The following is a 13544-nucleotide window of genomic DNA, read 5'->3' on the forward strand; positions in this document are numbered from 1 at the left end:
TTTTGTGCCCCTGCAGTTTTCCCTTTCCAGAATATCATGTGAAAAGAACCAAAAAGGCTTTGAGTCTGGCTTCTTTCATTGGTCATAATTCATTTGAGATTCATCCATGTTATTGCACATACTGGTAACTCGTTCCTTATCGATGAGTGGCAGGCATTCCATTATATGGATGTACCACAGATTGTTTATCCATTCCTTGGTTGAGGCTTTTTTATTTTATTTTATTTTATTTTAATTTAATTTTTTATAATTTGACATAAAGACTTTTTTTTTCAATATAATTTATTGTCAAGTTGGCTAACATAGTGTATACAGTGTGCTCTTGGTTTGGGGGGTAGATTCCTGTGATTCATTGCTTATATACAACACCCAGTGCTCATCCCCAACAAGTGCCCTTCTCAATGCTCATTACCCATTTTCCCCTCTCCCCTGCCCCCCGCCCCCATCAACCCTCAGTTTGTTTTCTGTATTTAAGAGTCTCTTATGGTTTGCCTCTCTCCCTCTCTGTAACTATTTTTTTCCCGTTCCCTCCCCCATGGTCTCTGTTAAGTTTCTCAAGTTCCACATATGAGTGAAAACACATGATATCTATCTTTCTCTGACTGAGCTATTTCACTTAGCATAATACCCTCCAGTTCCATCCATGTTGTTGCAAATGGCAGGATTTTATTCTTTCTTATTGCCAAGTAGTATTCCATTGTATATATAAACCACATCTTCTTTATCCATTCATCAGCTAATGGACATTTAGGCTCCTTTCATAATTTGGCTGTTGTTGAAAGTGCTGCTATAAACATTGGGGTACATGTGCCCCTATGAATCAGCACTCATGTATCCTTTGGATAAATCCCTAGTAGTGCGATTGCTGGGTTGTAGGGTAGTTCTATTTTTAATTTTTTGAGGAATCTCTACACTGTTTTCCAGAGTGGCTGCACCAGTTTGCATTCCCACCAGCAGTGCAATGGGAATTCCTGAGTTGTTAATTTTACCCACTCTTACCGGTGTGAGGTGGTATCTCATTGTAGTTTTGATTTGTATTTCCCTGATGATGAGTGATGTTGGGCATCTTTTCATGTGTCGCTTGGCCATCTGGATGTCTTCTCTGGAAAAGTGTCTATTCATGTCTTCTGCCCATTTCTTCACTGGATTATTTGTTTTTCGGGTGTTGAGTTTGTTAAGTTCTTTATAGATTTTGGATACTAACCTTTTATCCGATATTTCATTTGCAAATATCTTCTCCCATTCTGTTGGTTGCCTTTTAGTTTTGTTGATTGTTTCCTTTGCTGTGCAGAAGCTTTTTATCTTGATGAGGTCCCAGTAGTTCATTTTTGCCTTCAACTCCCTTGCCTTTGGAGATGTGTCAAGTAAGAAATTGCTGTGGCTGAGGTCAGAGATGTTTTTTCCTGCTTTCTCCTCAAGGGTTTTGATGGTTTCCTGTCTCACATTCAGGTCCTTCATCAATTTTGAGTTTATTTTTGTGAATGGTGTAAGAAAGTGGTCTAGTTTCATTCTTCTGCATGTTGCTGTCCAGTTCTCCCAGCACCATTTGTTAAAGAGACTGTCTTTTTTCCATTGGATACTCTTTCCTGCTTTGTCAGGGATTAGTTGGCCGTACATTTTTGGGTCCACTTTTGGGTTTTTTATTCTGTTCCATTGGCCTATGTATCTGTTTTTGTGCCAATACCATACTGTCTTGATGATTACAGCTTTGTAGTAGAGGCTAAAGTCTGGGATTGTGATGCCTCCTGCTTTGGTTTTCTTTTTCAACATAACTTTGGCTATTTGGTGTCTTTTGCGGTCCCATACAAATTTTAGGATTGTTTGTTCTAGCTTTGAGAAGAATGCCTGTACAATTTTGATTGGGATTGCATTGAACATGTAGATTGCTTTGGGTAGTATTGACATTTTAACAGTATTTATTCTTCCAATCCATGAGCACAGAATGTTTTTCCATTTCTTTATATCTTCTTCAATTTCCTTCATAAGTTTTCTATAGTTTTCAGCACACAGATCTTTTACATCTTGGGTTAGGTTTCTTCCTAGGTATTTTATGGTTCTTGGTGCAATTGTGAATGAGATCGATTTCTTGATTTCTCTTTCTGTTGCTTCATTATTGGTGTATAGAAATGCAACCAATTTCTGTACATTGATTTTGTATCCTACAACTTTGCTGAATTCATGTATCAGTTCTAGCAGCTTTTTGGTGGAATCTTTTGGGTTTTCCATGTAGAGTATCATGTCATCTGTGAAAAGTGAAAGTTTGACTTCTTCTTTGCCAATTTGAATGCCTTTTATTTCATTTTGTTGTCTGACTGCTGAGGCTAGGACTTCCAACACTATGTTAAACAACAGTGGTGAGAATGGACATCCCTGTCGTGTTCCTGATCTCAGGGGGAAATCTCTCAGTTTTTCCCCATTGAGGATGGTATTAGCCATGGGCTTTTCATATATGGCTTTTATGATGTTAAGCTATATTCCTTTTATCCCAACTTTCTTGAGGGTTTTTATTGAGAAAGTATGCTATATTTTGTCAAATGCTTTTCTGCATCTATTGACAGGATCATATGATTCTTATCCTTTTTTTTTTTATTAATGTGATGTATCACATTGATTGATTTGCAAATATTGAACCAGCCCTGCAGCCCAGGAATGAATCCCACTTGATCATGGTGAATAATTCTTTTAATATGCTGTTGAATTCAATTTGCTAGTATCTTGTTGAGAATGTTTGCATCCATGTTCATTAGGGATATTGGGCTGTAATTCTCCTTTTTTGTGGGGTCTCTGTCTGTTTGGGGAATCAAGGCTTCATAGAATGAGTCTAGAGGCTTTCCTTCCATCTCTGTTTTTTGAAACAGCTTAAGAAGGATAGATATTAACTCTGCTTTAAATGTTTGGTAAAATTCCCCTGGGAAGCCATCTGGCCCAGGACTCTTTATTTGTTGGGAGATTTTTTTGTTCAATTTCTTTGCTGGTTATGGGTCTGTTCAAATTTTCTATTTCTTCCTGTTTGAGTTTTGGTAGTCTGTGGGTGTCTAGGAATTTGTCCATTTCTTCCAGGTTGTCAGTTTGTTGGCATAGAATTTTTCATAGTATTCTCTGATAACTGTTTGTATTTCTGTGGTGTTGGTTGTGATCGCTCCTCTTTCATTCATGATTTTATCTTATTGGGTCCTCTCTCTTTTCTTTTTAAGAAGTCTGGCTAGTGGTTTATTAATTTTGTTTATTTTTCAAAAAACCAGCTCTTAGTTTCATTAATCTGTTCTACTGTGTGTGTGTGTGTGTGTGTGTGTGTGTGTGTGTGTGATTCTATATTGTTTATTTCTGCTGTAATCTTTATTATTTCTCTTCTGCTCCTGGCCTTGGGATTTCTTTGCTGTTTTGCTTCTAGTTCCTTCTAGTGTGCTATTATTAGATTTTGTATTTGGGATTTTTCTTGTTTCTTGAGATAGGCCTGGATTGCAATGTATTTTCCTCTTAGGACTGCCCTTGCTGCATTTCAAAGGATTTGGACTGTTGTGTTTTCATTTTCATTTGCTTTCATATATTTTTTGATTTCTTCTTTAATTGCCTGGTTAACCCATTCATTCTTTAGCAGGATGTTCTTTAATCTCCGTCCATTTGGAGGCTTTTTCTTGTGGTTGATTTCAAGCTTCATAGTGTTGTGATCTGAAAATATGCATGGTATGATCTCGGTTCTTTATGTTTATTGAGGGTTGTTTTGTGACCCAGAATATGATCTGTCTTGGAGAATGTTCCATGTGCACCCAAGAAGAATGTGTATTCTGCTGCTTTTGGATGAAAAGTTCTGAATATATCTGTCGAGTCCATTTGGTCCAGTGTATCATTCAGGGCCATTGTTTCTTTATTGATTTTTTGCCTAGATGATCTGTCCATTGTTGTAAGTGGAGTATTCAGGTCACCTGCAATTACCGTATTCTTATCAGTAAGATTGCTTATGTTTATGATTAATTGATTTATATATTTGGGTGCCTCCAAATTGGGTGCATAAACATTTATAATTGTGAGCTCTTCTTGATGGATAGACCCCATAATTATGATGATATGATGCCCTTTTTCATGGTTGAGGCATATTTAGATTGCTCCAGTTTTGTTGTTGTTGTTTTGTTTATGGAAAATTATCTAAATTAGCTTGAAAGTTTAACTCAACGTGTGAAAACCCTAAGTGATATAAGAATTTAAAAGTTAGAAGTAAAGGTGTATCCATGTAATGATTACAGCTGTATATATGCTTGTAAACTAGAAGGACCAGAAGAAGCAATTTTCCATTGGAAATTTGGAAATTTGGAAATTTGAGTATATGGGAAATGGAGTATAGGAAATATGGAAAATTGAGTATAGGAAACTAGTTTGAGTGATAGGATTATAGGTGATTAGCTTTTTCATTTTCTAAATTTTTATTTTAACTACAACCCTTTATTTTGACATAATTGAAAACATACAGGGAAGAATTATAAGAATACTACAAGGAACTCCTATATACCTTGTACTCAATTTTACTATTTGTGCTTACATTTTGTCCCATTTGCTTTTTTTTTTTTTTAACATTTTATTTATTTTTGAGAGACAGAGAGAGAGCACAAGTGGGGAAGGGACAGAGAGAGATGGAGACAGAATCTTAAGCAGGGTCCAGGCTCTGAGCTATCAGCCCACAGCCTGACGCGGGGCTCGAACCCATGAATCTTGAGGTCATAACCTGAGCCGAAGTCAGCTGCTTAACTGACTGAGCCACCCAGGCGCCCCTGCCCCATTTACTTTATCTCTTTTTCTCTACATACATTTATATATGTGCATATTTTTTTCTGAAGTAGTTGGAGGTTGGAGACCTTATGCCCCTTTATCCCTAAATAATTTTTTTATAAATTTTTAAAGTTTTTATTTATGTATTTTGAGAGACAGAGCAAGTGAGGGAGGGGCAGAGAGAGAGAGGAAAAGAGAGAATCCCAAGCAGGCTGTGCACTATCAGCATGAAGCCCAATATGGGGCTCAAACTCACGAGCCATAAGATCATGACCTGAGCCCAAACCAAGAGTTGGACGCTTAACCGACTGGGCCACCCAGGCGCCCCATACTTTATCCCTAAATAATTTAATGTATGTTTCTAAAAACAAGGACATTCTCTTAATCACAGTATAGTTTTCAAAATCAGGAAATTTAATATAGATAACATACTAATAATACCTAATCCAACAAACATATTCAAAATTTGACAATTGTTCCAATAGTATCTTTATAAAAGATACTATAAACTTCATTTTTTTCTCCTTGTCTAGATTCTAACCTAGGATCCTGAATGCATTTAGTTGTCATGTCTCTTTAGCTTTCTTTAATGGGAAACAACTCCTTAGCCTTTCTTTGTAATTCTTGGTATTGACTTTTTTGAAGAGTACAAGTACATTCCTTAGGAGTAGAATGTTTCTCAATTTGCGTTTGTCTGATGTTTCCTCATAATTAGATTCAGATTGTACATTTTTTTGCAAAAAATACCACTGAAGTGATGATATCCTTCTTAGCACATCATATCTGGAGGCAAGATAAAGAAGTTTCCCCTGCTATCTGAAAATAGAGTATTCCTATGAAACCTTTCAAAAGTTGAAATGGTGCAGAGTGAAGAAGCAATTACCATGTTGTAGCAGCTAAAATCCTCTTTGGGTTTTTTGTTTTGTTTTTGGTCAGCAAAAACAGAGATTAATGTTGGTCTTTCATAAAAGCAAAGTGACGTAAAGGGAACCATTGGATAGCAGAGGATACTTGTATCTGTGGCCTGTGGGAGCTTGTAGTCTGGACTCTGCTCCATGAAGTATCAAGATACTTTGTACACTGAAAAATGCTACTTACCAGTGTATCAGTTAGTATTTTATCATATACAATTAGGAAGTGACAAGCTTAGAAAAGGGCATAGTGATGATTAAAAGTTGCAAAGTTAGACAAATGAAATGGGCTTGTGGAGGACTAGTTGTGGCCACTTTATTTGAGGTCATTCATTCAGACTTTTGACTGGAAGATAGTGTACCATAGATAATTCTGCTCTAAATGGAACAGGAGAACATAAGAATTTAGGTAAGGGAGAGAATTCAATGTAATTTCACTTCCATTCAGTCACTGTTTACCAATTGTATGCTGGGAACAGGAGACACAATATTTTATTTTATTTTTTAAATGTGGTATCTGCTCTGGAGAAGCTGTCATTTAGTAGGGTTTTACAGAAGAGGAGTTTCCTGGCCTGGATCTTGAAGGATAAAATGGAATTTGCTAAGACAGAGGTATTCTAGATACAGGAAGTAGCACTGACAAAGGCATGGAAGTGTGGGGTAGCATGCCATGCTCTAAGTACTTACTGTATGTATCTCAGCATGGCAGGGGTGCGGGTTCCATTCCTCATTAGTGATATTAGTATGATTCCTCTAGTAGGCTTGCTTTTCGGCTTCTTAGACTTCCCATACCTACTTGTTCACTCTTATTCTCAACTGATTGCTTTGCCTTATACATTGTTGAAAAAATAGAAGCCATTAGACCAGACTCCTTCATCTTCCATTCTAAGACCTAATCTAGAATTGCACCCATCTGATTCTCTTTCTTCCATTGAGTCACCTCTTCTTCTTATCATAGGCCCCTGGATCTCATCCTCTCTCACCTTCTCAGGTCTTTTGTTCTTCTAACTCCTTTTCCCTGGTTCACTACCATCAGCAGGCAAAAATGCCCTGATATGTTAATCTTAAAAAAGAAAAACAAAAAGTACATTTTCCTTGATTCACTACCTGGTTCACTACCATCAGCAGGCAAAAATGCCCTGATATGTTAATCTTAAAAAAGAAAAACAAAAAGTACATTTTCCTTGATACTGTAATCCCCTCCAGAGACCACTCTTTTTCACTGTTCCTCTAAAAGTAATATCTCAAAAGAAGCACACTGTCTGTATTTCTCTCTCCTATTCACTCTTTAATTCACTATAATCTGACTTCTGCCTTCCACTACTTCTTCAGATTGTTTTGTCAAAGTCACCTTTACTCTCCATGGTGCCAAATCCAGTGGGTATTTGACCTTTGGCAGCATTTGACATGGTTTACTCCTCCCTCCCCAATTCTTTCTCCTTTCTCAGCTTCTGCAACACCTCTTGTATCATTGGCTGCTGCTTCCTCTTCTCTAAATAATGGAGTTCCATAGGATGTTGTCCTGGCCTTTCTTCTTTGTCTATAATTCCCTCAAGGGAAGCTTATCAGTTCCCATGGATTTAAATACTTTGATTATGTTGATAGTTATTCCCATTTTATATCCAGCCTCAACCTCTCCTCTGAGCTCCAGATTCTCATATCCAACTGCCTTTTTGTCTCACAGACATCTCCTACTTCATGTGTCTAAAATGCAACTTCGATCCCCTCTACTTCCACTGCTTTCTTCCTTTTATCCATATGTGGCACCGCTGCCCCCTCAGTTATTCAGGAACACCTGAATATTCATGTCCTTTCCCCCCACCCTTAGATCCTCCTCATTACTCTTTGGTAGCAAAGCCAATGGATTCTGTCTCTAAAATGTATTTGAATGCACTTCCTTCTCTCCATTTCCACTGGCAGACTGCCTTCACTGAGGTTCAGACCACCATCACTTCTCACCGTTAGTGCAGAGCCTGTCGTGGGCCTCGAACTCACAAAACTGAGATCATGACCTGAGCTGAAACTGAGAGTCAGACATTTAACCATCTGAGCCACCCAGGTGCTCCATCTTCCTCGTGATTTTATTTTTTTTTAATTTTTAAAAATATTCATTTTTGAGAGAGACAGAGTGTAAGCAGGGGAGAGGCAGAGCGAGAGGGCGACACAGAATCCAAAGCAGAATCTAGGCTCTGAGCTGTCATGTCAGCACAGAGCCTGACATGGGGCTTGAACTCACAAGCTGTGAGATCATGACCTGAGCCGAAGTTGGACGCTTAACTGAATAAACTACCCAGGTGCTCCATCTTATGATTTTCTTAATGTCACCTTCTCTTCTGTAGCTCACTTTATTGTAAGAATACAGAACATAATACAAATAACATACAAAATATGTGTTAACTGACCTTTTATGTTATAGGTAGGGCTTCTGATCAACAATAGGCTCTTAGTAGTTGTTAAGTTTTTAGGGAATCAAAAGCTCTGGAGAATTTTCAACTGCACAGGGGTCAGCACCCCTAATTCCCACATTGTTCAAGGGTCAACTGTAGGTTGCTTGGTGATAGTTCTTACAACAGTGTGCAGAATGAATTGGGGAGGGGGGAGGCGAGAACAGAGGTGGGGAAAATGGTTAGGAGGCTGCTTGAATAGTCCAGTTTATCTTTACATGGCTAGCTCATTTACAAAATTTACAACCTAATTTAAATATCACCCCCTCAGAGAGGCCTGTCTGACCAGACTATCTAAAATAGAACACCCAATACACACATATATAATTTATCTATATCTTCTTGACCTGCTTTATTTTCTTCATAGTAACTATATTTCACATTTTTTTGCTTGTTCATTATCTCTCTCCCCAACTAGCTTCATGAGGGTAGGTTTCTTTGGTTTATGTATTTTTTTTTATTTTATTTTTTATTTTTTAAAATTTACACCCAAATTAGTTAGCATATAGTGAAACAATGATTTCAGGAGTAGATTCCTTAGTGCCCCTTACCCATTTAGCCCATCCCCCCTCCCACAGCCCCTCCAGTAACCCTCAGTTTGTTCTCCATATTTATGAGTCTCTTCTGTTTTGTCCCCCTCCCTGTTTTTATATTATTTTTGTTTCCCTTCCCTTATGTTCATCTGTTTTGTCTCTTAAAGTCCTCATGTGAGTGAAGTCATATGATTTTTGTCTTTCTCTGACTAATTTCACTTAGCCTAATGCCCTCCAGTTCCATCCACGCAGTTGCAGATGGAAAGATTTCATTCTTTTTGATTACTGGAGTAATACTCCATTGTATATATTTACCACATCTTCTTTATCCATTCATCCATCGATGGACATTTGGGCTCTTTCCGTACTTTGGCTATTGATGATAGTGCTGCTATAAACATGGGGGGCATGTGTCCCTTCAAAACAGCGCACCTGTATCCCTTGGATAAATGCCTAGTAGTGCAATTGCTGGGTCATAGGGTAGTTCTATTTTTAGTTTTTTGAGGAACCTCTATACTGTTTTCCAGAGTGGCTGCACCAGCTTGCATTCCCAGTTTGGTCTATGTATTTTTAAGGGCAGTGCCTACCACCTAGTGAGCACTAAATATTTGTAGAAAAATGGGAAAAAAAGCTTAATATTTTATGGGCTTAATTATGGTTTTCTTTGGTAAGAGCCACAACATCTCTGTTCTTAGGACTTTTGAAAATTACTATTGTTAACTATTGAAAAACCTAATATCTGCATGACTCCATGGGTTGAAATTGATTTCTCCAATTCTTTTAGAACTCATCAAATTGAGGCTGCTCCAACTAGCTCTGCGTTTGATGGATTTAAGGCAAATCTTGTCTTTAAGGAGATTGAGAAGAAACTTGAAGAGGTAAGTAAGATTTGTATAAAATACTACCAGGAGGACCTTGAGCCTAGAGTCTTGAGCCAGTTGTTGCCATGAAAGGGTACAGGTTGAAAATTTATATGATACTGTCAAGTATTGAGTGTATTTTAGACTTTTTTTCTTTTTTTTTGTTTCGTTTTATTTATTTTGAGAGAGAATGACAGAGCACAAGCGGGAGAGAGGGGCAGAAGGGGGGGGAGACAGAGAGAGAGAGAGAGAGAGAGAGAATATCTCAAGCAGGCTCCATGCTCACTGCAGAGCCTAATGTGGAGCTTGATCCCAGGATGCTGGGATCATGACCTGAGCCAAAATCAAGACTTGAAGCTTAACCAACTGAGCCACCCAGGCACCCCTTGCATGTATTTTAGATTCCTGAGTGTCTATTAGAGTTTCTTCTTAATTCTGGTAAGACTGTATTTCAGAGATGTGTAAATCTCCAAACTTGAGTAATATAAAGAACCTATGGTAAAATTCTGTTAAAATCTGAACTGTAGAGGAAAGGCTAATAATATCCTTGTCACTCTCCTCAGTTTTCTTTTTCGGGGAGATAATGATTTTGGACAAAGTTCGTATGTAAAGAGATTCTAATTTATTTTGGTGTGATTTCTTTCTGAACTAAAAAGAAGAAGAGAGAGAATCCCTAGCAGGCTCTGTGCTGGCAGCACAGAGTCTGACATGGGGCTTGATCACATCAATTGTGAGATCATGACCTGAGCAAGATCAAGAGTCAGATGCTTAACTGACTGAGCCATCCAGGTGCCTCAGAAAGAATAATAAAGTGTATCTTTAAATGTGCCTAATAACAAAACTCTTTTTAAAAATAAATCTTTTGTGCTTGAGCTTTTTCAAAGTAGGTTTTTCTTGTAAAAATAATGCTAATTTAAAAGAAATTCACGCTATATATAGAAAAGAAAAATTAAAAATCCCCTGCATTTCCAGGGGTGTGTGGGTGGCTCAGTCAGTAAAGTGTCCAACTTTGGCTCAGGTCATGATCTCATGGTTTGTGAGTTCGAGCCCTGCATTGGGCTCTGTGCTCATAGCTCAGAGCCTGGAGCCTGCTTCTGATTCTGTGTCTCCCTCTCTCTCTGTCCCTCCCCCAGCCAATTCTCTGTCTCTCTCAAAAATACACACATTAAAAAAAAAAAATTTTTTTTTAATCCCCTGCAATTCCATTACTTTGAGTTCACTAAAATGTTAACAGTGATTGACATTGTTTCAGACATCTCTCTATGTTATACAGTGCTACATAACTAGGAACATATAATATGTGTTGGGTTTTTAAAATTATACTCTGTATACAAATCTATTTTTATGTACAATAATTAGTTCTTAATAGATACTAATCATACTAAGGCAATTTAACTAACTTTTTTCAAAAAGAGCTATTCTTTTTCTCTCTCTCTCTCTTTTTTTTCTTTGAGAGCTATTCTCTTTAGATGGGATTACATATTTACTTCATTGTTTCAAAACTAAAGGCATCTTGGGATATCATTACTGATATTAAGTTTCAGACCAATAAGGCACAGTTATAGCCACAGCCACACAGTTCTAATTAAACATCTATTAAGGTGACCAAAGTGGGTTGAAATAAAAGGATTCAGAAAAGTTAAACTGTGTATTTCATTCATGCTACAGTGTGAAAGGCATACATTGTGCATTTCTCCTCCTTATTGTAGCACAAAGAATTTATTAACATCTAAAGTGATTGAACTGTGGGTGGGAAAAGAGTCAGTGTGACTGGTGTTTTGACAAAGGTCCCTGTATTTCTAAGATTTTCATGATCAACAACCTTCAGAGGTAGACAGAGAGCAAGGTTTGCCGGTTCTGAGCAGGCAGGCACCAGCCCAGGAGCCGCAGACCTGTCTTGCCACCATCTTGTGGGGATATACCTGCATGGGTGGCGGGGGGTGGGGGGAAATACCTGTTTTATAACCCGCTTTTTTCTCTTAACAGTGTGTTCCATGCCCATACATATAAATCCTTACCATTAGTTTTAATGGCCACCTAGTGCACTTTTGAATTTATGTATCATCTATTTAACTAGTCTCTTATGATGAACATTGGTTGTATTTAAATTTTGCAAGTAAAATAGTGAGTGGTATAGTAAATTTCCCTTTTTAACTCATCTTTAAATACATAATGCTGGGTGCCTGGGTGTCTCAGTCAGTTAAGGGACCAACTTCGGCTCAGGTCATGATCTCATGGTTTGTGAGTTCGAGCCCTGCTCGGACTTTCTGCTGTCAGTGTAGAACCTGCTTCAGATACTGTGTCTCCCTCTCTCTCTGCCCCTCCCCTGCTCTGTGTCTCCTTCTCTCTCAAAAATAAACATTTTTTTAAGTTAAAAAAATAAGTATTTAACACCATGATCACTTTAGCATAAATAATTAAAGGGGAGAAATTATTGGTTTGGGTATCTATTTTGCATTTTGGCATATATTGCCAACCTATCCACTGACCAAAAAGAGGGCACTAATTTATAAACAACAGTATGTGGGTGTGACTGTTTTTTCTTCACACCTTCTCTAGTGCTATGTTGGCTGGTTTATAAAAACCAATCTAATAGGAAAAAATATCTTATTATTGTTTTTTTTTTTTAAAGCAATTTCTTCCCCCAACATAGGGCTCGAACTCACCACCCTGAGATTAAGAGTTGCATGCTCTACTGATTGAGCCAGCTCTGAGGCCCCCCTCTCATTACTGTTTAATTTCTTTCATTCTGTATGTCCACTAAACTGAAATTGGACTCTATAAGGGTTCAACTTGAATTTTTTTTTCTTGCCACCAATATTTGCCTGCAGAGCAATCCATCAGATAATTGCTTCTGCCAAGTTACCCCATTTTTTCTAACTTTATTCTGTCAAAAAAATCAAATAAAAATAATTAGAGAGTATCTGGTATGGCTGTATGTCAATCACTGAATACTTCATTATTGAGATGAACAAACCAGTGCTGTTTTTCCATTTTCATTTCATCTTCTTTTAACTTTGCAAATGTATTCCTCCTGCTCCCATTTTAATCCTTTTCTCCTCCCTCCATAACCTCACTTGCATGGACTTTGTCCCCTTGTTTCCTTCCCACGATTGTAAGTTTCCTAAATGTTTGTAAGGACTAGAAAGAGTGAAAGTCTTGAAATCTTTTGTCAATTCATGCATTTTCTGCATTAGCAAAGGAAGTCTGGCAAGAGATTTTATTTCCACTTTTGTCTTGTTAGTAATACCCCGTTGCCCTTCTTTGAATTCTGTCTTAACTTTTTGTTCCAGTTAAGTTTGAGACAGGCCCTACTCCTTGACCTTTTGCCTACTCAGAAAGAAGTACTTTTCTTCACTCAAGGACACACTTAGAACTTTCTTAGTATTAATGATCTTTAGTTTCACAAAATGTGTATTTTCTCCCTTTTAGCTCTCTCCTTGTCCATTTCCTTACTCTCTCACGTCCTCTTCAGTGAAAAATGTTATTTTATCAGAGGATCAGTTGATTCTTAAAAGTAACAACAAGTGCAAAATCAATCTACATCTGTTTTAAGGAGGCAGGTGGAATTTCTCTCCAAGTATGTTAGGTAGAATTCTTAAATGTTTGCTGGGGTTTTCCTCCTCTGACTTGTTGGTGTCTGTCATAGCTCTATTCCTGAGGCATTATGCAAGCAGATGGCATGGATGCACCTGGAAATAGTCATTCATGAGCTGTTGGCCCCAAGGGAAACCTGGCTCTTGGGTGGCCCACTATATCAGGATTATTAACTCCCTCTTCTAGATTGTTTTCACAGAAACTTGAGAGATAAAAGATCTCAAGGAATGTGGAGAAGACTTGAACTTGCTTTTAAAAAATTCCTTTATGGAGACAGAAACTGCTTTCATAGGCTAAAGTTGGAAATATTGATGTAACCTACTTTGTAATACAGTATGGTCAAACGACAAGAGCCTTGAATTTAGAATTAAACCAAACTGGGATTGAGTTCTGGTCGTGCAATTTACTAGCCATATGTCCCTGCCCCTCACGGAACAG

General features: G+C 37.8%; 1 protein-coding gene across 1 annotated transcript in view; it reads left to right on the forward strand.

Moving 5' to 3' along the window:
- Positions 1 to 13544, forward strand: part of SCP2 (sterol carrier protein 2) — a 125403-nt gene that overhangs the window by 94826 nt on the left and 17033 nt on the right. The window contains exon 13 of the mRNA XM_053214050.1: positions 9434 to 9527. Coding sequence (XP_053070025.1) covers positions 9434 to 9527 — 94 coding nt within the window. The remainder of the gene's footprint in view (positions 1 to 9433; positions 9528 to 13544) is intronic.

Source organism: Acinonyx jubatus, chromosome C1 (assembly GCF_027475565.1).
Source record: "Acinonyx jubatus isolate Ajub_Pintada_27869175 chromosome C1, VMU_Ajub_asm_v1.0, whole genome shotgun sequence".
Taxonomy (NCBI): domain Eukaryota; kingdom Metazoa; phylum Chordata; class Mammalia; order Carnivora; family Felidae; genus Acinonyx; species Acinonyx jubatus.